This window comes from Chaetodon auriga, chromosome 14, assembly GCF_051107435.1.
Source record: "Chaetodon auriga isolate fChaAug3 chromosome 14, fChaAug3.hap1, whole genome shotgun sequence".
Classification (NCBI taxonomy): Eukaryota; Metazoa; Chordata; class Actinopteri; order Chaetodontiformes; family Chaetodontidae; genus Chaetodon; species Chaetodon auriga.
Genome location: NC_135087.1, coordinates 19,321,466 through 19,345,902, shown reverse-complemented (window position 1 = coordinate 19,345,902; position 24,437 = coordinate 19,321,466). Strand labels below are relative to the sequence as shown.

The 24,437-nt window shown below is 44.8% G+C and overlaps 1 protein-coding gene across 4 annotated transcripts; it reads left to right on the top strand.

Annotated features, from left to right (window-relative positions):
* Nucleotides 1–6: 6 nt before the first annotated feature.
* LOC143331308 (zinc finger MYM-type protein 4) lies at nucleotides 7–21,786 on the top strand. Of its 4 annotated transcripts, XM_076748037.1 has the most exons (29): nucleotides 1,412–1,488; nucleotides 3,439–4,048; nucleotides 6,585–6,637; nucleotides 6,729–6,875; nucleotides 6,978–7,041; nucleotides 8,199–8,395; nucleotides 8,522–8,646; nucleotides 8,898–9,132; nucleotides 9,298–9,513; nucleotides 9,611–9,761; nucleotides 9,990–10,105; nucleotides 10,210–10,572; nucleotides 10,694–10,844; nucleotides 11,053–11,228; nucleotides 11,342–11,519; nucleotides 11,912–12,025; nucleotides 12,224–12,267; nucleotides 12,475–12,613; nucleotides 16,478–16,611; nucleotides 16,716–16,833; nucleotides 16,947–17,198; nucleotides 17,370–17,446; nucleotides 17,772–17,901; nucleotides 18,030–18,181; nucleotides 18,308–18,422; nucleotides 18,568–18,819; nucleotides 18,904–19,021; nucleotides 19,146–19,214; nucleotides 19,414–21,786. In XM_076748037.1, exons 1-29 carry the CDS (start codon nucleotides 1,450–1,452, stop codon nucleotides 19,562–19,564), a joined length of 4,686 nt encoding a protein of 1,561 aa, XP_076604152.1. In that variant the 5' UTR covers nucleotides 1,412–1,449; the 3' UTR covers nucleotides 19,565–21,786. The 4 variants fall into 4 exon arrangements, with proteins under 4 accessions (XP_076604151.1, XP_076604152.1, XP_076604150.1 ...); XM_076748036.1 differs by lacking the exon at nucleotides 1,412–1,488 and adding an exon at nucleotides 7–82 and having other exon boundaries at nucleotides 18,568–19,021; XM_076748035.1 differs by having other exon boundaries at nucleotides 18,568–19,021.
* Nucleotides 21,787–24,437: the final 2,651 nt, after the last annotated feature.

The following is a 24,437-nucleotide window of genomic DNA, read 5'->3' as shown; positions in this document are numbered from 1 at the left end:
GATACAATAAACGCGACGCAACTTTATGAAAACGCTCATTGTCGGTGCCTAGATGTTAACATGTCAAATGGAACTTCAGCAGGTAAGTTGTTTGCCCATTTTCTGCTGTTTTTACCGCTGCGCCCTCGCCTCTTGTAGCGTGCGCACTACTGTGGCTTACGCACTTACCATGTTTTACGGTAGAGCCATACATTTGGTAAGATCGCCCCCTGCTGGACAGGAGCTCTGACGCTGGGACTGCAGGATGAACCGTGTTCCTCACCGAGTTAACAGTAGTTAATCAAATAGATAAAGGATGTCGAGTAATGAACCTGAGGACAAAGGACAGGGCAATATCCTCTCTCTTTGTGGTCTTGACGCTTGCCTTGTGCAATTTGTCTAATTAGTGCACAGAACAAATAGTCAGTCCACACGTGGCAGCTTGTTGACTGATGAACAGTAAATTAATAAACGTAATTGCGAGATTTTTTTAATCCCTTCCAGTAAAAATGACTTCCAAAAATGTCTCTGACCCAAAACAATTATCTGCAGAGTCAGATTACAGCTGCATCGAAATAAAAGTGATTAGGCCTGTTTTGGCATACAGTATGAGGTTTTTGACATTTTGTCGGCGCTATTTCACGGACATCTTTTTGACAAAACTTACCATATTACAGTCAGAAATATACTATGCCCCGTGTACAGCTCATACCCCGATGGATGGCTTTGCAGAGAGACTTAATTAAATTTCTATTTATTTCTATTTGCAGTTTAGTTTTGTGCTATCAATTATGTATGGTATTAACTGAAACACAAGTTTCCCAGATCGTGGGAAAAGAAAATGGAGGACGTGCATTGAGTTTTCTGTGCGTCAAGCTGAATAAACCACTGTGCAAGACAAGCCGACAAGTCTGAAGCTGTCATTTCTCTGCAGCCGGCGCTTTGCGATCACGCCAAGCTGGAATTACCGTAATGACCAGAATATGGCACGGTACATTTTTCTAGAATTTACAAAGATGGGGACGAGTTGTACATTTGAGGACTGAGAAAGTAAAAACAAATACTCAAACTACGTCTGTGCAGCACAATTACCATTTTAACTAAGGAAAGCCACCGTCGTTGACAACTACCTACAGTTTCAGGAGTAAAAGCCATTCAGAATACGGTAATGCTACATCTTGCCCACAAAAGTGTTTCGTGTTCGTCGTCGTCTTTATGCTAAATTGCCGGTTTTTGTGTAAAATATGTCTTATCTTCAGAAAGTATATCCGAACACATTAGGGGGTCGTCTTATGCACACAGTCGTTACACCATAAGTTGCTGGTGTCGTCCGGCCAGCTCGTGTTTTTTTTTACTGAGTTCACAGCATCGGTCTTTTTGTTGGTAACTGCTTGCATCCATAAAGCTTGGGAAAAAAAGAGGTGGGTGGGTGTTTGGAACGAAGCGCGGCGTCTGCAGCATAATTAAAACATGGCGGATTCAGAGGAATTTAGACTGAAGCGATTAAAGGTGAGGAATACACACCTAGAATATAATTACAGCTGCCATCATGCGGCGAGCTGAATTGATGAGTTGATGCAGCTACACAATGTGGCATTTAGGTATTGTGGGCTCGCTTCCGGTCGAGATGTGCATATTTAAGCTAACGTTAGCTGGCTAGCTTATAACACTAGCTTGCTGCTATTCAGCACTGATGCATGCTGCTACGACAAGCTCAGTTTATACACACTGCCAATTTGATAATCAGCAAAAGAGCACATTGGGCACAGTATAACGCAGGTCTTCTTGTTAGCCCTAAAAGCTTTTATGAATCCAGCTCTGTAAATCTGTGTTGCAGTTGATTGCGGGTCCACAAAGCCTTGTATTGTGGATGGCTTTTGCGAACAATGAAAAAGTGTTGATTTCATTCAAGTTAAGAGTTGCGAGTCACTTAAAAGCTCCTTTCACCTGATGGCTATGAACAGTTACAACGAACCACACTGTCTTAACTCATTGGGGGGCGTGTGCGTCTGTAAAAGTTCACCAATACGCCTGAAAGCTGTGCATTGCTGAATTTAAATAGAGTTTGGTGGGGCGCCCCCTCCATATGACTGATCGGACGGTATGAAGCCTGTAGCCATTGTGATCAATAGGAAGACAGCGATCACATCAAGTCTTGTATTGCCAGATCCCTTAAACTTTGACATGAACAGGTCATAGTCAGTGAGGCGAGGCTTTTGGTGTTATTGTGAGGAGTTGTGTTCATCATGTTAGCCCAAACAGTAACCAAGATACAAGCTCGTTATAACAGTATAATTGTAAACACACTAGGAGCCAAACATATGTCACCAAAGTCATGTATACTGACAGTAGACTGTGGTGATTGTTGAGCCCTTTACTGTCACTGTTGGTTATTATTCTGTAGCTTGTGCCGCTGAAGGTAATGGGCAGAGTTGGCTCTCCAGCCAGTTGTGTCGGGTACCTATTTGCTGTTGGCAGACTGTGTTCAACAGTTATACAGCCAAACCTGCAGAGGATGAGGACAGAGCTCCAACATGTGCAGCAGATGGACCGATAAGCATTTTAACATGTGATAGACCAGAAAAGCACAGGTGTATTTCATACAGTGAACGGTGGCTGCTGTCCATTTAGGTGCCCCACATGCAGGGCCATGGGGGTGTGCATGCTGTCTCATTGGCTTGACTTTCAAATGGAGAAGAGCCGTCATTTTTGAATCTTCATCGACACATGTATCTTTCAGCGCTTGTAATCGATGTGAAAAATACTGTTGTGATGTACAAATGGCTGTTCCCACGAGCAGCTGAGATCAAAGAGTTTATCACTGTGGCATTGTTGTAAGGTGGAGGTTTGTCTCGCTTTTCAAACCTGATTGCACTCGTTAATATAGAAAGGGGCACCTTGATACCATACAGTTATGAGTTTGGTGTTGTGGGAACATCCAAAGTTAAATCAAACATATCGTTTGCATTATCCTGATGTGGTAGAACAGAAAGCACACGGACACACAAAACAGTGCTGCAGGAATGTCTGATTTACAACTTGTCAGTGTTGTCCGGTCCTTGAGATCTGTTAACAGCCAATCCTGACGGTTTTAACGCCTTTATCTGGTGTGGAGCTGGAAGAAAGGATAAGCATCTCCATGAAAAACAGTTAAACTGATAGGTAACCCTTTGTAGTTGAAATGTCTTTTCTCCCCAGCTCTCCTGAAGGAATGTAGAATGTGGAGAAACTGAAATGTACAGAAAAGGAGTGGGAGTACAATATACAACATGCACGTCACTGCCTCAGTGGCTCAGCGAACACTTGAACTATTCTTTTTCTAATTTTGCTCCCTTTGATGTTATGAGTAGCTATTAAGTTTGACAGTCCAGAATAGAGGATTAGAGTGCATCATTCATTCCAAACGTGACTATTCGCCCCTTAAAATCCCCTTTCAGCTAAGCTTTTTCTCCCTCGCAGCATGAGGAGCGCTTGTCCAGGGTGTTTGACGAAGTGATGGGCCTTGGGGATTTTGCTGACTCCTCCAGGGGCTCTGCCACGTCTTCCAGGAGCGGAGGTCCGGACGAGACAAAGGGAGATGACAAAACTTCAGGACAAGAGGAACACCAACAGGTAGAAGAAGAAGACGAGGAAGAGGAAGAAGAAGAAGATAGCAATGGCAGCAGGCAAGAGGAAAAGATGGATGAGGGGATGGGAGAGCCGTCCTTTCCTCGCATTTCCTCCCCATCCTCTGAGCGACACTCTTTGTTTACTATGGGAACCAGTGAAGGAGGTGGAGCAGGACAGAGGGGAGGGAGAGGAGGGGCAGCATTCGATGACGCGCTGGACGGTCTGGAAGATGATGAAGACTGGCACTTTGCCCTGCCAATGGGCAGCCTGGAGGAGGATGCTCAAATGGGTGAGGCAAACAGAAAAAGAAGCCAACCTGGAGTGGGCAACAACATAAGTCGGGGCGATCCCTTCTCTCATCCGCCCAGGGAGGTGGAGGAGGAGCAAGAGAGGGAAGGGAGCAGTGGGTCTGCTAACACCTCCCACTCCTCCCAGGACCCCACGCCTGAGCACAGCCAAGGTAAGGCCACGTACACGTCAGAATTTAGAGAGTCGATCACACGTGTCCGTTCACTGTATTGAATCACAGTGTCCTCATAGGCCCTGACACCAGCAGACCAAAGGAACACGCCACCACTTTCACACTCCAAACTGATGGTGTGGCGTTTCTAAGAAATGGGCATTTAGCTGATGGGTAGGCTCTCACGAGCAGCATTACAGGAAATGTAGGTCCCCATGATTTCCACGATGAATTTGATAATTAAAGCAGAATCAACCATAAAATGTGGAATATTGCGGAAATTGCCAAAATGTTGATGCAGCTTATAAAAATCAGGGATTCTCCCAGCATCATAAGCATTTTTCCACAGCGTCTAAGCTGAACAAATAGAAACTAGGCTGCAGGGTTTCAGTGTCTCACTCTCACACAGAGTCGTGTTGAAGAGGTTCTCTGAGCAGGAGGCATCACTTCAACAAACAACGACCACAACACACGACGATGTGTCGAAGATATCATGCAGATATTCAGAGGCAGGAAAACCAAGAACGTGGAAAAATAAAACAGAATCTGGAAGACATTCAAACGGATTTCACAGGACGGTAGAGACGTACGCTCCAGAGCTGTGAGGGTCTGACCTACAGTGTACTCGAGACTAAAACTCTGGATATCTCAGCCTCTGCTGCTTTGATTGTGACCATCTTAAGTCTGTCATCTTTATTGAAGTACAATGTTGAATAGCTGTTGTGGCCCTTTAAGTGACCGTGGCCACAAATCACCTGTAGTTTGTGCACTTAGTCGGCACTGTAGGCTGGAGGGGCTTTATTAGCAGCCAAAAGCCAATAGAGCGTGTTGAATTGAGGCAGTTATTGAGAGAGAGCAGACATGTTGTGCCTAATAAATCAGTGATTTTACCCACTTTGTGACATTGCTCCTTCTCCTTTTATATGACACCCACTTCACAGGGAAGAGATCACAGCCTGATGACTTCAGAGCAAAGCAAAACTTAAAAGGAGCAGCTGCGACTTTTTATTTGACACATTTTGAATTAGTGCTCCCAGCATATAACTCGACTGAGTGACAAGATTGAGAGTGGTGTCACATGGTAATGGTAGCTTGCTTGCTTTGTCTCAGCATTTTGATATGTCTTTATTAAATAGGTTGTTTGCAGCTTTTACTAGAAGACTTTAGGCAGCACACGTCTTTAAGATGGGCAGGGTGTGTCAGAGTTTGGTGTGTGCTGGGCGGTATGACCAAGAATGTATATCATGGTCTATTTTACTGTCACGATGAGTGAATATTGTAGAATAATTCCACACTAGTATTAATACAGGTTTGCATGGCCCCAGGAAATGATGCTGTTTACAAGGAAGAGCCACTCATGGTTCCGCTGAAGTGAGGAATCAGAATCCTACAATGCTCTGAAACCACAAGGGCTGTATGAATAACTGCACAGTTACACTGGTCAGTAGCTCCGCAACCATTTGGTCGATTTTGATGATCGACGCCTCAATTGACCAGTCAAGAGCATCGAGGGGCAGCACCCAAATTCACCATAGAAACACCAAATAAGATCCAGAAGGAAGTAACCCCAGAGATAGTATATTTCATGTGAGCACTCCCCCCACTCTAGACACCCCCCCCCCCTTTATGTAAACAACCAGGACCTTCGTGATTGATCTCAAACTAACACAGACTCATAGGAGGAGACATTAGCAGCCTTTTTCGAGCTGGAATATAACTTTTGACCAGAAAACAGCAAAGGTAAGACATACTGTATGATTTAGCAAAGTTTTTTTCTGCTACTCTTTGGCTGCTAGCTCACCGAGTTTGCGTCGAACAGTGAGGAGGCAGACATCTTCGTGATCATCAGACTCTCTGCTTTCATATGATACCAGGCTTGTGTGGTTTGCATGAAGTGGTGAAATCAGCAGACGCTCTGAAGTGGACATACGCTATTTTCGTCTTTTTGTTACATGCTCATATAATTTCTTAGGGTATGAATTATGTTTCGTTTGGGTGTCAATGCTTGGTAGAGGCTTTTAGCTGAGTCTCTCCCCGTCATTCTGCAATGCTACCAAGTTAGTTGGTATTTCGGTATTTCAAACCTGGGATCCACTGTCTTGAACATCTGCCTGAAGCCTTCTTTTTCTACAGTGTTCAGCAGGACCATGTCCTTGGCCAGGTGGATAGTGATAGTTTGTAATCTCAATCCATTGTTTGCTTTTTCTGTCGTAGGGAGTCCCTCTAGCAAACGCGCCTTGAAGTTACATTTGGTTCGATTTTTCTTTTTTGCTTTTTGGTGTGAACCAGTATACCGCCCAGCACTAAAGGTGGATAACTTTCATTTATGACAACAGACCGTGAGCTGAATATTCCAGGATTGTCCCACAGAAAGAAAAGCAGGGTAAAAAGCTTTCAGCAGTTTCAAGTGTGCCCTGGAGTTGTTTGTAAAACATGTTCATTGTCCATGAACTCCATGAACATATGTAGTTGTAAACTCTTGAGTGAAATGTTTCATGTTTTAATTGAACTTTTTTCTTTTCTACCTTCCTGTCAGATGGAGGCATCCTCAACCAGACGGAGGAGACAGAAGACAGCCAGCAGGGAGAGGTAGGCATCTGGAAACACTGTCAAGTACCTGCATCTGAAATCATTTATGAGCCTTCAGCAGGTAATTATGAACACTCTTTATTTTTTTCAGAGGTCAGAGGCAGCTCCAATGGAGGACAGTAATCCCCGGATGTCTCCTATCAATATTAAAGATGAGCCCATTGATGAGGGTTACGATGCTGCGTTACTGCCCCAGAGCTCCATCAGACAGATCAAAGAGGAGCTGGAGCATCAGGAGGTGGGTGGGGGAGGGAAGGTTATCAGTGTGTGTACATTTTCATGCTGATAATGGAGGGGAAGCCATGATTCACCACTTTAACCACATGTGATCTCATTTCAGGAGGAGCTGAGGATCAGCTCTGTCTACTCTGTGGGTGGAGGGAACACCTTTGCATCCCCTACCAGTGAGTTTATTTATTTGTTTATTTATTTTTCTCATTTTAACATCACAGCTGACATTTCGTCGTGGTCACACTGTGTCCTGGGCAGGATTTCCGTTACTCCTCAGTCACCGTTTTTTTTAAACCAAGAAAATCAGTTGAATTCCGATATGTTTTCATTTCTCCGGTGAAAACAATTCCAGAGTGTTCTGGTTCTGCTTCTCTGATGTCCACCCACGCTCTCGCTCCTCTCCCAGTGTTTTCACATCTAACTCTGTGAATTAATGCTGATTGCTGGAAAAGTGGAAAGACAAACCGAGAAGTGTGTTTTACGGTGATGAAATGTTTATGTAAATGCAGTCTGGCGGCTTTGGTCAGAGCGATAGAACAGCTGTTTCTGGTGAAACAGAAAGAATCTGACTCTTTAACAGAAAGGTCTGTCTGCAGGGATCCTTTCTATCATGTCAGACACTTACAATAATATTCTGAGCCTGTCAGTGGCAGAAACAAACACTTTTATTGGACGTACTTTGACGATGCCCAGACTTCCGGAGGGATTACGTTGCAGCCTCTTTCGCGGCTGAAGATGAAGATGATTGGCAGGTGGCTATAGACTTGACCAGATCCACGTGCATTAACATGTTACAGATTGAGGGAGGCTGCACGTGCACCCTTTTAAATTACACCTTACACCACCTTCCCTACTTATAGTACCATGTTTTCTTTGAAGATTAAACCTATTTCTGAAAGGATTTAGTCAGTAACATTAACTCTGTGTTTTCACTCGGGTTAGGTCACTATGTGTGCCTGCTAGACTGCACTGAAGTCAGAATGTTTGCACACATGTCGGTTCGTGCGCTGCATCCATGCCTTCAGCAGCACTTCCAGAATGTCTTGTCAGAGCTCCTCATCATCATATTTCTTGTCTGACATTTTCTTGTGAAAGGGTCACTGCTCAGCAAGAGTAGTGAATTTCCCCATGAGGGATCAATAAAGTATCCCTTCTTCTTCTTCTTTTTCTTCTTCTTCTTCTTCTTCTTCTTCTTCTTCTCCTTTTTGTTTCCTGAGTCAAATGTATCAGAGGCATCAGCCGCCCGTGGTTTCAAACTGCACACTTTACATGCATGAAAAAAAATGGAGTTTCTTGGCTTTACCAACCTTTCTCCTCTCATCCACTCCAGTGCCAGTGTCAGCCCTGGCCCCCCCTCCAGCGGCCATTTTTATCCCCAGTAGAGGTACTGTCCTACAAGCCATGACTCCCCTCCCTGTCAGACCACCAGTTCCAGTCCCAAGTTCACTACCAGCCCTGGCACCAGTACCCCCCCGCCCACCTCAGCCCCCCGTTCCTGGCAGTGTTCGCTGCAGTGGCTGCTCTAAGGTAATCTTATCTTATTAATTACTATTAATAATGTCAAACATTAACTCTTTGAGTTGACTTTGAGCAGTAACGTAGACTGTCATATCCTCTCATTTCCATGCGTCATGGTTCTGCAAATGGCTGTAGGTTCTGCTGAAAGGCCAAACAGCATTCCAAAGAAAAGGTTCGACGCAGCTCTTCTGCTCCACTGTCTGTCTGACTGGCCATCTGCCTCCAGCCAACAAGAACCGATCCTGTTTCCAGTGCAACAGGTACTGTCTTTGAACCACAGGCAGCTCCTGCTCTAAAGCAAGACTGTGTTTACTTTGGGCTGTTTTGCTGCATCTTACCTTAATGTTAGGTCAATGTTTACACACAGAGCTGGTTTTACAACTGTAAAGTGTAAAGGGCGCCTCAAGGCAGCCAGACATTCCCACCAGACTGATGACAGCAAAAGCTTCTGATGACGTGTTTAGTAAAATACTTTTGTGTCGCTTTATTCCTTGTGCTATCCTCTGTGCAGAGAGATTATTCAGCCCAGGGACATGATCACCATTCCCGCAGACGACAGCACCTACATGCACTTTTGTGGCCAGTTCTGTCTGTCTGTGTTTCGACACAAGAAGAAACAGTGTGAGAAGATTCCTGATAAATGGGCCGACAGACGACTGGAGAGGAAGCCCGAGAAGCCGCCTGAGAAACCAGCAGAGCGACAGCCCGAAAAACCCTTCTGCAGTGTCTGCAAAGTCTCCAATAGGGTGAGAGACACAGCGGGCTGGTTTTTACAGTAAAGGCAGATTGTGTTCAGTCACCTGATACGCCAAGTCAACAGCATTGTGTCAAAATCAAAGTCAGGCTCTCTGCATCCTCACTCTGAAGTCTAATTCTCTCGCTCTTGTGTCTGACCGTGGTCATCTCCACAGGTGATTGAGCATGAGGTCACCCATCAAGGTCGCCTGCACAGACTCTGTAGTAATGCTTGTTTTGTAACATGGCGAAAGATGCGGCAGTTGGCCATGAACTGCTGTGAAGGCTGCGGCCTTTACTGTAACAGCAGCTCAGGCTCCTGTCAGACGCTCACAATCGAAAGATCTCAGCTCAACTTCTGTGGTCCTACCTGCATCGGCACTTACAAACAGGTATGCGTTTGCTAAAAAAGAAATCAGAAATCACGGAGCATCACAAAGTCAATGTGCGCGTGTAAGCCTCTGCGGCACTGATTGTGTTTTCGCACAGACCTGCAGAAAGATGGTAGAGTGTGCCTGCTGCCACAAGATGGCGATAGTGTCCTCCACTGTCATGGAACGAGACCAGAAGGGCAAAGTTCAGCTTTACTGCTCATCTGCTTGTGTGGAACAGAGTCGGCCGCCACAGCACGTTCTCACTGGTAGGACACAGGACAGAGACACACACTCACGCCAGGGTTAGCTGGTACATGCAGTCTTTAATGCAACACTGGTTGATGAGAAATATGCTCATGCTCCACATTAATGCACATTAATACCAGAGGTAGCATCTTCATTTACATCACTGCGACTGATCTCACAATCAGAGCCAGGGAAAGTGTATCTCATGAGCAGCGGTTGGGTTTTTGAATGTTTCTCTCTCCCCACAGGTACTGCATTCCCCTGCTGCTTGTGCAAAGTGTCGGCTGTTCCTCAGTATCACCTTGCCATGGTGGACGGCACCATTCGTAACTTCTGCTCCTATGACTGTGTTTCGATATTCAGGGTACAGCTTTTTGAATCGAACCAGCTTTGTTGGTGAAGCATCTGTTGGTGTAAACCTCGTCTTTTTGCAGATTTAACACATTTTTCCTCTTCCTGTCATTACAGAAGTCCGGGCACATCTCTCATCCAGACCCAATCAACGGAACCTCCTTCTTCAGGGACCCCTCCCTCAGAGATGCCCCCAAACCGGGCCCCTCTGCCGGAGCCAGCTCAGTCCCTCCCGTCCCTCAGGACTACCCATCTTCAGTCCCCTACCAGGGCCACCATCCCAGTCATACCTCAGTGCCCCCACTGGTGCCTCCCTACCCAGCCATGTCCTCCCCCTCTGTCCCGGGACAAGCCCAGGCCAGAGCCCCAGCTGGTCAACCTCAGAAACCAGCAGAGGGTGGACCCAGTGACCCCTCTAAACTGACCTGCCATCAGTGCAGCAAACACTTCAACATCAAGCCGCTGCTATTCAGTCACCAAGTACGGAGCACAGCACACATGACACACGCACACGCAGACACACTCTTGCTCATAGCTACCAGCATGATACGTCTAACGCTCACCGTGATGTGATCGTGCTCATGATGATGTTCGCCTGCAGGGTCGTATTTGCATGTTCTGCAGTCGGACGTGCTGCGAGCAGTATAAAACCCAGAAGAATATCCTGATGATGTGCGAGTGCTGCAAACAGGAGAAAGTGCTCTTCGACACCATCAGCTACAACCAACAGGACCTGTTCTTCTGCAGTGAAAGTGAGTTAACGCTTTGCTTGTTGCTTATTAAAGTGTAATGATCGGTGCTAGAGGCCTGACATTGTGACCGGCTGCAGCTCTGGCCTTCCATACATTTAAATGAATAATCAGCACAGGTCAAAATGCCAAACTGAGTTGGTGTCACTGGATGAAATGCATGTTTGTGGTGCTCTGTATAATATAATACCCCACCCATCCCGTGCTGCAGGCTGTAAACTACTCCTAAAACACGACCTGACATCTCGTAACAAGGATCATCCCTGGCGTCCCTGCACCTACTGCTCCGGCTTCAGCCAGAAGATGCTGCACAGCCACTACGGAGGCAGGTTGGAGGAGTTCTGCAGACCCCACTGCATGTCCCAGTACACTGTACTCTACTACGGGGTAAGCAGATGGATGTCCCACAACACTGTACATTGTATGCCATGGAACCCAAGAGGAGTACTTTACTGTATGCTCAATATGTTTCCTTCTCTGCCCCCTCCTCTCCTGTCCAGATGGGGAGATGTGACAGTTGTAGGAAACAGGGCTACATGACGGAGAAGCTGCAGTGTTTGGGCTCAGTCCGTAACTTCTGCAACCTGCCCTGCCTGCTGCAGTACTGCTACCTGCATTTTGAGACGAGCCAGCACACCAGCAGTAACGGTACTGGAACGGCCCCTCAAACGCCATATGGTAAGTTGTGTTCACACATCACGCTGATATTGAGTGCTCGGGCTGCTTCCATGCCAAGAAGCTCATGCTAGTTATAATGCACTTTATTGGCTCGTACAGGTGTGACTTTTTTACATAGCAAGGGAGGGAGAGCAGGGTTAATGTTCACTCTATCAGCTATCAGGTCAGTATGCACTGCTATACTTTCATTTCATTGTTTTACAGTTTGTAAGTGTAGGTGAAGACACCACAGAGCCTTTTGTTCATATTCAGCCACGATGAGCTGCCAGACACATAGTTTGTATTATTGTGACACTGTTGGTACACGTGATGGTTTCAGGAAGCGTGAGCAGCGCGTGTCTTTATGCGCATCAGAGCTGTTGTAACTTTGCTGTATTTCTCTTCTCCCCCAGCCCCCACCCAGCCCCACCACTCCTCAAAGATGAATCCTGTCATAGCGGATGTGGTCTCACTGGCCAACGGCTCGGCCACTCAGCCCAGCGTGTCAGCAGATACCGCTCTGACTGGTTAGTTCGTTTAGAGAGCAGTCCAAATGTTTTCCCTAGACAACTTTTGCAGTGCTTCACTGTTTCTAGTAAGAGGTAGAGACATTTAGTATAGTGAAATTAATCAGTGTATGCAAGATCAGAGTTCATAGTTGATACAGGACATATTTATGGTAGAGTTTGATTCAGTGTGGTTCTATTTTTTTTCTTCTCTTATAGGAGCACTTCCAACCTCCAACGTCGATGGCAAGAACCTAGACCATGTATGTACTCTGTATGTGTGAGTGTGTGTTTCAGACTCAAAGCTTAAGTTCAACTTTTGAAAAGAATTGTAGCAAATATTCATAGTTCTGAATATCTCATTTGAGATCTGGTCAGAAATAAAACCACTGCAGGATATTTATGAGGAAGGACCAGATCAGATCTCCTTTGTTTATTTTTGCCCTTCTAACGTTAACGTCTGTGTTCAGGCCAGTACTCAGACTGACGCCATGCGAGTGCCTGTGTCCCGTCGACGTCAAATGAAGAACAAGTCAGTTCTGTGTCGGCCCTTCACAATGGACCAAGGGAGCTTTTGCCAGCTGTCCGGACCTTCCACTGGATCAGCAGGTAACTACAAGAAAACTCAAGTTTTGGGTAGTGTAGCGCCTCTCACACACACACAGGACGCTGAGACTGCAAAGATTTACCTCACACTAGAAGTGTCCCAATACCACGTGGGTATTAAGGCTGTTTGAAACATCAAGCATTTAAGTATTTTAACGTGTCTTGATAGACATTGTGTCGACAGTTTTATACAGTTTCCTGCCTTTTCCACCATGGTCGTTAACATGTCTCTGCACGCACTGTGATGGGGCTGCAGCTTCAGTCCTGCTTGGCATGTGGAAAAAATCTGTCCAAAAGTCTCCTTATGTTTACTGATCGAACCAAACAGCTCTTGGTGGTAGAGTGTTAGCTTTCATTACGGGGCACTTTGCTATGTTTCAATATTTTCTCTGTCACAGATCAGATCAGCCAGCTAGAATCCAAACGTTGAGTCTGCCTGACACAAGGTGGACAGTGTTGTACGGGCTAATATTGATCTATTAAGTACAAAATATCAGACTTTTCTGCCAAGACAAAGGTTGCCAAGAGTTCTACACCAGTTAATGCGAACACCCACAGCAAGCATTAACAAAATAATGCAGTAGCTCGGTTTAGGCGCACTGATAGAAATAGCCGTTCTCCTTCAGGCCATGGCTGGTGTGTCCTTTTGTACACGCCATCTAATTCACTCATTTTCTTTTGGTTCATTCAACTGTTCGTTGTTCACGGCCAGCAGTTTCAATAAGCGCACCAGCTCTGCTCGATAGCTCCTCGCAACCCGCCCGGCCATCTGCTGACGCAGCCACATCTCCAGCGCCGTCGGCCAAACCTCAGGGAGAAACTCAGCCGTGCAACGGCGTGCCGGCACGCCTGACCGGACGCCATTTCCTGGGCGAAAGGGAGACACACTCTGACTGCAAGGTCTGCTCACAGCACAAGAGGAAGAGGGTGGGGGAAGAAGAGCAAGAGAAGAAGAAGCAGAAGGTGGAGGTGGGTGAGGAGAAGGAGAAGGAAACGGTAGAAGAGGCGGAGAAGGCAAGGGGAGTAAACTCACACGAAGAGAACGATGGGGAGAGAGAAGAGGAGGCGCACTGTGGAAAGGATTGTGGGACATTGAGGAGGAAGACTACATATTACTGTAAGACGTGCTCAGGAGAGCCCAGCCTCTGCCCCGTGCCCTGCTTTGAACTCTACCACACCAGACTGATCTACAAAACCACTCCTGAACTGGAAACACAAGGTGAGCCTTCAGAATAAAACCAAAAATAAATATATGATAGCACCATTAAATAGTTTGTACCACAGCTGTATCCAACGATTCCTATTTCATGTGTGTGCTCAGTGTGTGTAAATCGTGTCGACTTCCTCCCAGTAAATTCAACTGACTTCTTAAGAGGGTCGAGTGTGTCACCCAAGTTTTTCTCTCCGCAGCCTCCTGATCCGGTGACGCGAGAAGTCGTCTTCCGCCGCGACCCCGGACAAAGACGAAGCCGCTGCAGGCTTAAATGCCGGCGCTCACACCTACACTACTTCAGTGACCTTAACTTCGGTTCCTATGGTTCTCTGTTTAAGTCGAACCCAGAACCTTTATTGACCGCAAAGGCAGAATAAGTATTTGTTTACAGGAAGTGTGTTTGCAATTTTACCTCATTGATTAATCTGCGTTACAACACCTTCACATCATTAAAGCTGACCCCAATCACGTGTCTTAAAATGTGTGAATCTGATGCTTCACGTTGTGTAAATGGACTGTGCAGCCACCCTACGTCTGCTGGGTTCTTATACTTAACGGCACGCACGCATGTTTTTACTACCCCCTCATCCCACAGTGTGGTATCACTTGACATCACAGGCCGAAAAGTCCTTCATTATTTCACTAGCATTAACAGTTTGTGCCCTGATCCTCACGCTCATTAAGGTTACTCGTGCCTACCTGTGTACCCAGATGCATGCGCCTGTGGAAATGCCCCAGTGAAGGCGTCTTCTGAAGGGGATACCACAGGCTTTAGTTCTACTCCAAACCAAATTTGGGAGACCTTTTTGAAATAAGCTCCTAAACTTACGTCATAGAAAACAGGACAAATGTCCCTTCACAGGGAAATGCAGGTTCCGTGCAACTGTGCTGCTAAATGTGCTTCTTCTTTGACTGACAATACTTGAGTACTGAATTAGTATTAAATAATCCTGTGTTCTGTTGTAATATCTTGTAAAACAGTGGCTCAGTTCTGTAGGATTTCCCCTCCAGTGAAGTGAACTATCTAACTTCTGTGCAGATGTGCCACCATAGTAGATTATTTCATTCATAAATTCCCAGCTGGTGGCTCTTGGCCCGGTGCTCCCGTCTGTTAGGGGAGGTGCACCCGTCAGGAACATATGAGGCGAAAAATCTCCAACCACTTGAATATTTTTTTTTTTTAGTGTCTGAGTGAAGAAAGCAGTTTTCATTTGGACATCTAGTTAACCTATTGTTGTTACTGTTATGCTACATGTTAATGTTTCTTCTGAATGTGTTCGAACGTTTAAGATTCCTCGCTGTACCTCACGACTGATGCAGTCATGCGAACCAGGGTTGACTTCCATTCATCCCCCTGCTGTCAGAGCGTCAGCTTTGCCTTGGTTCCACCCTGTATGACATTTCCAATGTTTACTTTAAAAAAAAAAAAAAAAGAACAACTCCTTTTACAACCTTCTGTTCTACGTTTGTGTTACCTCTCTGCTGTAACTGCATGTTTTCTGTCCTTGTTTTCATGATAACAGACATGTATCGCGTTGTGAAATTCTGTTGCATTCCTGCTTTTTTGTTTAAAGAGAAGTATTGTCAAAACCTGAACATGGTGGTTTATGTTTTGTCACATGCAAAGTCAATAAATTGGAAAGTCAAATTTTGTTTTTTTGTGTGCTTATTTCTCCCCCCCCCCCCCTTTGAAATGCAAGCAAACAGTTATTGTTGAGTGGAGGTCCGGGCGGGAGTGGTCAGGGCGAGCGCCGGACTGTGAGAACAGAGAAGCACAGACTGAGGTGCTTTCATCAGAGTGTTTCCCCCTCAAGAAAACCTGTGACTGGCACACCAGAAACACAGGATACAGAAGGAAACATCACTGTGGGCAGATAAAGAATGATCAGAGGGGTTACAAATGGTTTGGCCAGTGCTAATGACATTGAAGTTTTTTTTATCAAAAGTTAAAATTATTAAAAATTCTGCAACATTTTTCCTATTTGAGTTATAGTCATCAGCTTTTCCTTCCCTGATACATGTGCAGTGTGTGTGTGTGTGTGTGTGTGTGTGTGTGTGTGTGTGTGTGTGTGTGTGTGTGTGTGTCAGGGTGAGAGATTTAACTGGAAGCTTTATTCAATAAACACTGACCTCTTGTCTGAAAAATTGTGTTTGCTGAGGTGTGACACCTGCAGTAAGCGGTGATCTGCTGTGACTTGAAAAGGCCCTCCAGTCTGTAGTTACAACATTACACAACATTACCACACACACACACACACACACACACACACACACACACACGACAGAGGTTACCAGTGTTCTCAACCATGATCTCATATTTAAGTTTTGATGTGTATCCAAATCCAAACCAACGTGAGGGTGATGAATATGATGTTTGGAATGGTTTTGTCAGGACCTGTCAGCAGCAATAAAGAAGATACACTAAAATATTTTGTCCATTTTTAACATGAATATATTGATGAATCATTTTCTGAAAATGACAGATAATCTTCTTGTCCTCAAAAGTGACTGCACAGTCTTTGACTTTTTGGTTACTCTTCTATCGATTGTACTCTTTCTCATTTTCAAAATGGTTTGCAAATAGCTATTTTCAATTCAGAATGTTAACGTTCTTGATTATCTTCCTGTCTTATTTATTTATCCCCCTCTTCCAGATCCGCCTCTGCCCTCAGCAGAAGAGGAGAGAGTGAAGGTGTTAATGGTGCCAGTCCCAGTGCCGGTCTTCATTCCAGTGCCTATGAACATGTATTCCCAGCACACACCTGTTCCCATGGCTATTCCCGTGCCTGTACGTCCACTTACATGATGAATTCGGAGTGATTGATGTCTTCTGTATTGCATGCATCTGTGCTGCAGCAAATCAACCGTTAACTCCTCTGCTGTTTTCTGCAGGTCCCTGTACCAATGGTGGTCCCACCACAGAACAAGGACATGAGAGATGCAGCAGTCCAATCAGAGCCTTTGGTTATGAAGGAAGAAAAACAGAAAGATGGGCCTGTTTCCAGTGCAGGTGAAGTCGTATATGCACACTTTTTGCTGCATCTATCAAAACAAGCAGCCATATATCAAACACTTAGTGACTCACATTCACCTCGCCTGTGTTTATGTGTGTGTCTGCTGCAGACCAGAGCAGTTCTCATAGTGGAGACATGAAGCCAGACGTGGTCACTCCCATAATCCATGAAGAGGAGGAGACTGAAAAAGCAGCACAGGCCGACCTGCCACTGAGTGCGAGTTCAGAGAGGAGCACAGAGGCGACTGATCCCCAACTTATTACCGAGCCAGAGGAGAGCACGACGACGAGCGACCTGCCCACCACCAGCACCGAGCAACCCCCCTCTCCAGTGATGGACTTAGAGTCCGACTTCCCGCCCGGTGAGACATCATATAACTTCAAGTGAACCGTAAAATGAAACTGTTGAATTAAAAAAAACTGGATGCCAGTGACCAAACATATTTGTTTGTTTAGGATAAACTCCGTGTGGAGATGGAAAACATACTTAAGAGACACACTAACTCACAAGTCGTCTGTGTGTGCTTTTGCAGAATCGTTGGATCAGAAGCCACCTGCTCCACGGCGAGGAGTGAAGAGACCCAGAGAAGGTTTCTCTGGCCGGAAACGGGTACGACTCCCCTGATAGATGAGCAGGCTCTGATTTAAAACCTTTTACTCTGACTGTAGTTTGTAGGCAGACACGTGTTCCTGCAGGTGGGTTTGTGAGTCTCTAGCTGACAGTGGAAGTTACTGTTCCAGAAACCCTTTTAACAAAGAGTACCACCCTCTCTTTGGATGTCATTCTGGAATATTGTATGCATTTATAGAACCAAAAAGGTTTCAAATGCATCCATATTTTAGCCTTAAAGGTGTATTTTGTGCTTGTAGTCAGCTGTCCAGCTGTGCCAACCTTTTCCCACACTGTCCAGTACTCGTTGCGTTTCTCCATCCAGGGTCGGAGGCGAACTGCTCCATTGGACCGCAGTGCAGTGGCGACTCCAGCCGTCACCAAAGTGAACCACCTGTACGGGGTTAAAGCCTGGAAGAGCTGGGTCCAACAACGAAACAAACAGCTGAGAGAACGTGAGCCTCAGTTCTCTTTCCTGCTCCAGCTGTGTTTGAGGATGTCTCTGCCTCTGAGCTGCCGATTGGTCCCGGTGTAATACTTTTTATTCTACACTGGCTGTATGTTCTGCTCTCTTCCCCTGTAGCCAATCCAGTGGACATTAAAGAAGACATCCTTCAGTGTGACTCTGCTGAGCTGAGCTTTGCTCTGTCTCACTTCGTCAAAGAAGTGAGACGGCCCAATGGAGAGACCTACAGCCCAGACAGCATCTTCTACCTCTGTCTGGGCATACAGCAGGTGCGCACACACACACACACACACACACACACACACACACACACTGTTTCACCGGTTTCATGTCTGATTCTTTTAGTGTGTTTCTTATTGAGTCCTTCTGTTCTGTCTCCCCCTCTTTTTGGACAGTACCTGTTCATGAAGGGTCGCATAGAGAACATCTTCACTGACGAGCTGTACTGTCAGTTTGCCACTGAGATCAGTGGGATGCTGCGACTCTGGAAACCTAAAGCACTCCCCAGTGGTACGATCACTGACATATTATCGTTTAATCATGTATTTCCGTGAAGTAATTATTACTATAATTTATTAGTAATTCTTAGTTTAATGACCTCTCTATGTAGAAGTATTTGTTGGTAATGACCGAGTCTCCCTCTTTCCTCCTCAAGGTGGCGTTGTGACCTCTCGTGTCGTGGAGTCCTACCTGTGGGAGTGTAAGCAGCTTGGCGCCTACTCCCCCATAGTGTTGCTCAACACCCTGCTCTTCTTCTGCACCAAGAACTTCCGCTTCACCACGCTGGCGCAGCACCAAAGCCTCTCCTTTTCCAACTTCACTCGAAGCTCCAAACCCTGCAACCGAGCCGGCAAAGTCCACTACCTCCGACACCAGAGAGGCAGCACGCCGCGGCGGGAGGAGACAGGTGGGTACATGGCCTGTCCTAAAAAAAAAAGCAAAGTGTGTTTGGAAATATTAATCGAGTTTCGGTGCTTGTTTTTGTCTTTAGAGCGACTGAGAAGAGGGCAGGCAGCAGCAGGAGAAGAGGGAGACCTGGTGATGCTTGAAAATGTCACCAACCCTCTGCACTGTCCTGTCAGACTGTATGAGTTCTACCTCTCTAGATGGTGAGACACACACACACATGCATACACACGCATGCATACACACACACTGGAAACTAAACTGGCCAGTACAACTCATAGAACTGAACGCACGCTCTGTCTTCTTCACCTTCTTGCTCTCGAACAGCCCGGAGTCGGTGAAGAAGAGAACTGACTTGTTTTACCTCCTGCCTGAGCAGAACGTGCACACACACAGGTCAGTCAGTCCTCTAACAGTAAAGGAACCCAGTGTTGATAACTGAGTGTGTCACTTACTATCAGGGCTTCCTATCATGACTGCTGGCATGCTGCAGATTCACCCTGTCCTTTAGTGGACAGTAACATGTGTCAGGGTGTCTCTTTATGTCAATGCTGTAAGATTTCCTTCGTTTAACTTCCACTTCTGACCTCAACAGTTCCCACTGGTACACTTCTCAACCTCTCGAGAGCAGCACTCTACAGAGCATGCTCACACGCATCTTGGCCGTCAGAGAGGTTCACCAGGAACAGGAAGCGGCCCAGCGTCAGTCCTCAGCCGCCGGCTCCGCTGATGACAGTTTACAGTGACACGGAGCTCTGCTCGTTCGCATCCTGCTCATGATCTTCTCCGCAACAGAAACCTCCTCCGATGTCGAACGGTTCACAGTGGATTAAAGCTGCACGTGCACCCATCGGTCATCCAGGCTGAGGCTGGGAGACAGAGCAAAGAGGGACACGAGGAAAGGACAAATGCGATAAAAAGGGAGTGTTAAACAGCCCATTGTTCTTTTCAAATCAGTGTCACACCAGAGTGATGCTTATGCCCATCATTTAGCACATTTGGCAGGCTTATTTACTACCTGTGATGGCCGACGCTCAGAAACACACTTCTGCAGTATTAGCCTGGTGTGAGCAGCAGAGCGAATGTGAGGACAGTCGGCGCTGACGAGAGCGTGCGTCCGTCAGGCGCCGTCACATCGGTTCACTGCTGGGTATAAATGTGCTGCTTTATTGTCGTCGCACCTCTTTGCATCAGCACGCTGTGATATGGAGAGCATTTACTTGTACAGTGCGAGGTTTCGAGGCTGATGCCGGGATTTAAGTGTTGCAGCCGCCTCCAGCAGACATCCCGTGCTTTTACATCTCACCGACAGCTAGAAGGTGGCGTATTCATGCATTGCTGCACAGAGAAGCACTTCCCACGCATCCAGAGTTAGTTTTGATAAATGACACATTAAATATGTAGTTTAACAAACTGCATCACACGGAGGTAAATGACATTGACTGGTTGACGTTGGTCATTTAATGAAAAGCCAATATCTGTTTTCATATGGTGTTAAATCAACATACTGTACATCATTGTAACCCTTCTTGTTACAATAGAGGAGACTGACAGTGCCTCTCATCATTTCTTCTTTTATCTCATCTCATGTTAATGTCGTTCACCTTTTATGGTCTTCATCCTGTGTGGCCTTATTTCCCTCCAAACATCTTCCCGCTCTCCCTCTCTCTCTTTAACCACGTATCTCCATGGCCATTCTGCCCTTTCTCCCTTCAGGGTTTCCTCATATACCTTCACTTATCCCCCCTGGAGGGAAAGAGGAAGAGGAGCTTATTGCAGCGCATATAACCTACGAAACAAAACCATGAAGCTGAGTTTTTACAGCATTTACAGACTCCCTCGATTCATTTTACAATGTTTAGAACATTCCCATTATAATCAGTGGGAGTGTTACAGTTACTGTTATGAGGATTACAGCGGGACCTTTCCCTGAATGTATTCCTGCATCTGCAACCCTGATTCTGAAACAGTTGGGATGCTGTGGAGAACAATTAAAAACAGAATGCAATCACTTGCAAATGACCCGTGTTCACTGACAACAGTCTTACAAAGTGTTCCCGACACACACAATCAAAAACAGGCACTATGACAGTGTGCCTAAAATACTGTTCAGTGGTAATCACTTTTGTTTCTATCCATTCCTGTTATCCGTAATAAACCTTCAGTTCAGGATGTATTCCTGCTGTCTGAAAACACAGACAGAATATAGAAAATATGGTCGATCAACTTACCCAGACAAGTCAGGACACACTGAACATTAATGCCTATACATCTTATCATGTTCATGTTACATTGACTGCCATTTCAGAGAATGTTGGATCATAATTTACATTTTTAAAAAAAAAAAAAAAAGAAAAAGAAACCTTAAAATTTCATTTCTTTCTTTTCCACCAAAAAAATAAATATATAAGTTGCTGAGTTGAGATTTAATGAAAATATTAATTTGTTCTTGTTTGGTGGTGTTGACGACTCCCGCGGCGCCATGTGGGCCAGTCAGGGAGCGTTTTGGTTACACTGTTGTAATGTGTTCCTTGTTACTTGCCTCTGTTTTGTTGTTTCAGGTGTTATACTTTGTCACGGAGGCCAACGTGCCTTTGCTTTTGCCTCATGTTCATGCTTTATATAAAACCCGTGTTACAGTGGAAATGAGTTGGAAGCACTTCATGTGAGAGCAGCTGGTTGATCTCTGCAGCGCTCCAACATTTAGCATTCACATTGCGGACTGATGGGAAGCCGTTATCCAGACAAAGACTTCTGTACGTGTTGGTGAATTTCTTCAAACAAAATGCTGTAACACACTGTCACTGCTGTCTCAATATTATCACTGCTATTATTGATATTATCACACCCGTTTGAGGCTTGTTGAGACAGAAAAGGCCCAAAGACAGTCAGATGTTTTATCGTCATGCACAACATGCTGTATTGCCATTAAGTATTAAAAAGTTACCTTCTTCCTTCCTTTCTTTGACTGCTAGGGAGAGCATTTCTAAGAAAAGCACGGCTGAAATGAAATGCGACGATGAGAGTGTGACTGTGCTCTGATTCACAGGATGTGCAAAGCGTGTTTGTGTGTGTGTGGCTGTGGCGATGGTGAATTCATCTCTGATTCTCACGTTCTCAGAGACCTTTGTTTTATTTTGGGACGCTGCTGTACGTAGTTGATGTCAGACTTCTAAGTAATAAAGGAATGTATCAGTTACAGCTGTAATCAGGGAAAAGGAAAGTCAGGCTGTTCATAGATTCTCTCGTCCTGGTTTTGTCTGGTCTCCCATTCGTCTATATACCTCTACATCTATAAAATTTCATGCACTATAAAGGCCACCTACTTGCATGTTCTTCAACTTTCAACCACATGACACATCAACAGCACTGACACACACACATACTACCCACAAAAAGTTAGGGATATTTGGCTTTCGGGTGAATTTTATGGAAAATGTAACAAGTTCAAGCTACAGTGACATTATAAAACGGAAAGGTGAAATCCGGCATTCTGATTGGCTGTTAACTGTGATATAATGAGCGTATATCACAGCTACTATTCTAAAAAGCCTTATCACAGCGTATCACTCCGCTTCAGGGAAGCAACAATGTTTCCATGACAACAACGAACTGTTACTGTACGCAGCAAAAAGTAGCCGGTTTTGATGTCTACTTTTTTTAAGGCGTTAACAACATTCAAACATGTTCACGGTCAGTCACAGGATCAGCACCTTGACAGCGACTGTGACACTTAGGGCTCTACAGGGTGATCTGTCACTGTCTGATTGAACAGCCTCATGGAAATGCTATTTTACAATCCTTCACATTATGTACTAACGAAATTCGTTAAGGCAAGTATTTTGGTGCTTTCAAAGTCATGATATTCAGATGCCGCTGCTGCGTCTCCAGGTGCCTGCCGCGATGTCACATATAGTCGCTTAATAAAGTGATCACTCAAAGCTAAAACTATTAAAAAAAAACAAAAACAAAAACTCATTCATTGAGGTTTTGGGTTGATTCTTCCGGACCACTCACTCAGTTAACTACGCCCTTCAGCTGTGATATAATGAGCGCATATCACGGCCTGTCATGATGTATTGCTTAATTGTAAGTTCATTCTGAAATTTCACCCAAAAGCTGCATATCCCTGACTTTTTGTAAGTAGTATATATACTAAAAAATATATACAATAAAAAACTTTGACTTTGATTTGACTTCATAACAAGAAAATTACTTTGGGAGGGTCGACTGGTAATATTCCATTCCAACTGGTTTTTCCTACACGGCATACATTAATGTAATAACTGAAGAGAAATTATCTTCTCCTGTTCCAACAAATAGGATGTTATATATTCAGTCTTTGTCTAATTTCAACCACACGAGGTCAGGAGCTCCCAGGTCTAATTCCCTCATGTCCCAGCCTGCACTCAGCTTGTCAATGTCTGAGCAAACCTTGCGTCTCTAGCTGTTTAGTGTGATGGACATTTGGATACTGAGCCATGTGACAGAATCAGAGGCTGAAAAAGCAGCTCCAAGCCTCGTCACCCTCTGTGCTTATTCCTAAATATCATCACTGGGAATGTTCATTTGGACATAAAGATGTTTTTAATAATTTTCCAAATTGGGATCAATAAAGAAACAGTCTAAGTCTAGAGAATGAAAGGTAGACTGTGGTTAACAGTTGAAGAGATCTTAAAATAACTCAGAATGTTCACATGTAGCATTTCCCTTATGAAAAAGAAGTATACTTCAAGTACATTTTATTAAGTATACTTACGTAAAGCTTAGCAAGTAAGTATACTTTATGCAGCAAGTATACAAATATCAATGTACTGGTAGTATACTTCTAAGTGTACTTTTTCAATACTTCTTGGGACTAAATTGGGACAATTTTAGTTTATTAAAAGTATACTTTAAATTTAACCTTGAGTACACAATTAGTTTACATTTAAGTTTTATTTTGTACTGCAAATATACCACATTAGATATACTCTAAGTTTACTAGTTATATACTTCTAGCGCACTTTTTAGTTTCTAAAAGTATAAAAGGTGCACGCACCTTACCAACTGAGCTATAGGGGCACCCCCACTTTTAAGTGTACTTCAAGTCTACACACACAGTCAGTAAGCTACTAGTTTAATAGTTTTTATACTGCAAGCATACTTTAAGTGAAGTTAACGTCATACTTAAAGTTTACTATTTCTATATTATTTTCACACTTTAAAACATACTACTAGATTACTATTTAGGTATACTTAATATGTAATGGCTCATAATAGCAGCCAGTATGTATCAAGTCTGTCACAATACTGAGACCTTAAGAAATGTCGAAGGAAGGAAATCTGATGTGTGAGTACTGGTTTGGTAAACAACTTCCCTGAAGCTCTTTGTTTTTGAGTCATTAGAGTGAGTTTCGTTCCTTCACCAGCTCTATCTGGTTTTACCACTGGGAGCAGCAGTGAGAGTAGTGGGTGGTATGAGTAATAGTAGTAGTGATATTAATAATCAGACGCACTCAGAGAATTAACAAGCCATCCTAATGTTTTGAAACAACGGGTCTTCAAAATGAATACAGACACGATCAAGAGTAAGGATATGAGCATTAGTGACACTTGTGTCAGTGATGTTTCAGCCTA

Bases quoted from the DNA above. Each gene is read 5' to 3' on its own strand.
- LOC143331308 (XM_076748035.1), top strand. From the start codon at position 1,450: ATGGCGGATTCAGAGGAATTTAGACTGAAGCGATTAAAG. The intron at 12,614-16,477 runs GTAACTACAAGA...CCCCTCTTCCAG, and splicing joins ACCTTCCACTGGATCAGCAG to ATCCGCCTCTGCCCTCAGCA. The intron at 18,423-18,567 runs GTACGATCACTG...TTCCTCCTCAAG, and splicing joins ACCTAAAGCACTCCCCAGTG to GTGGCGTTGTGACCTCTCGT.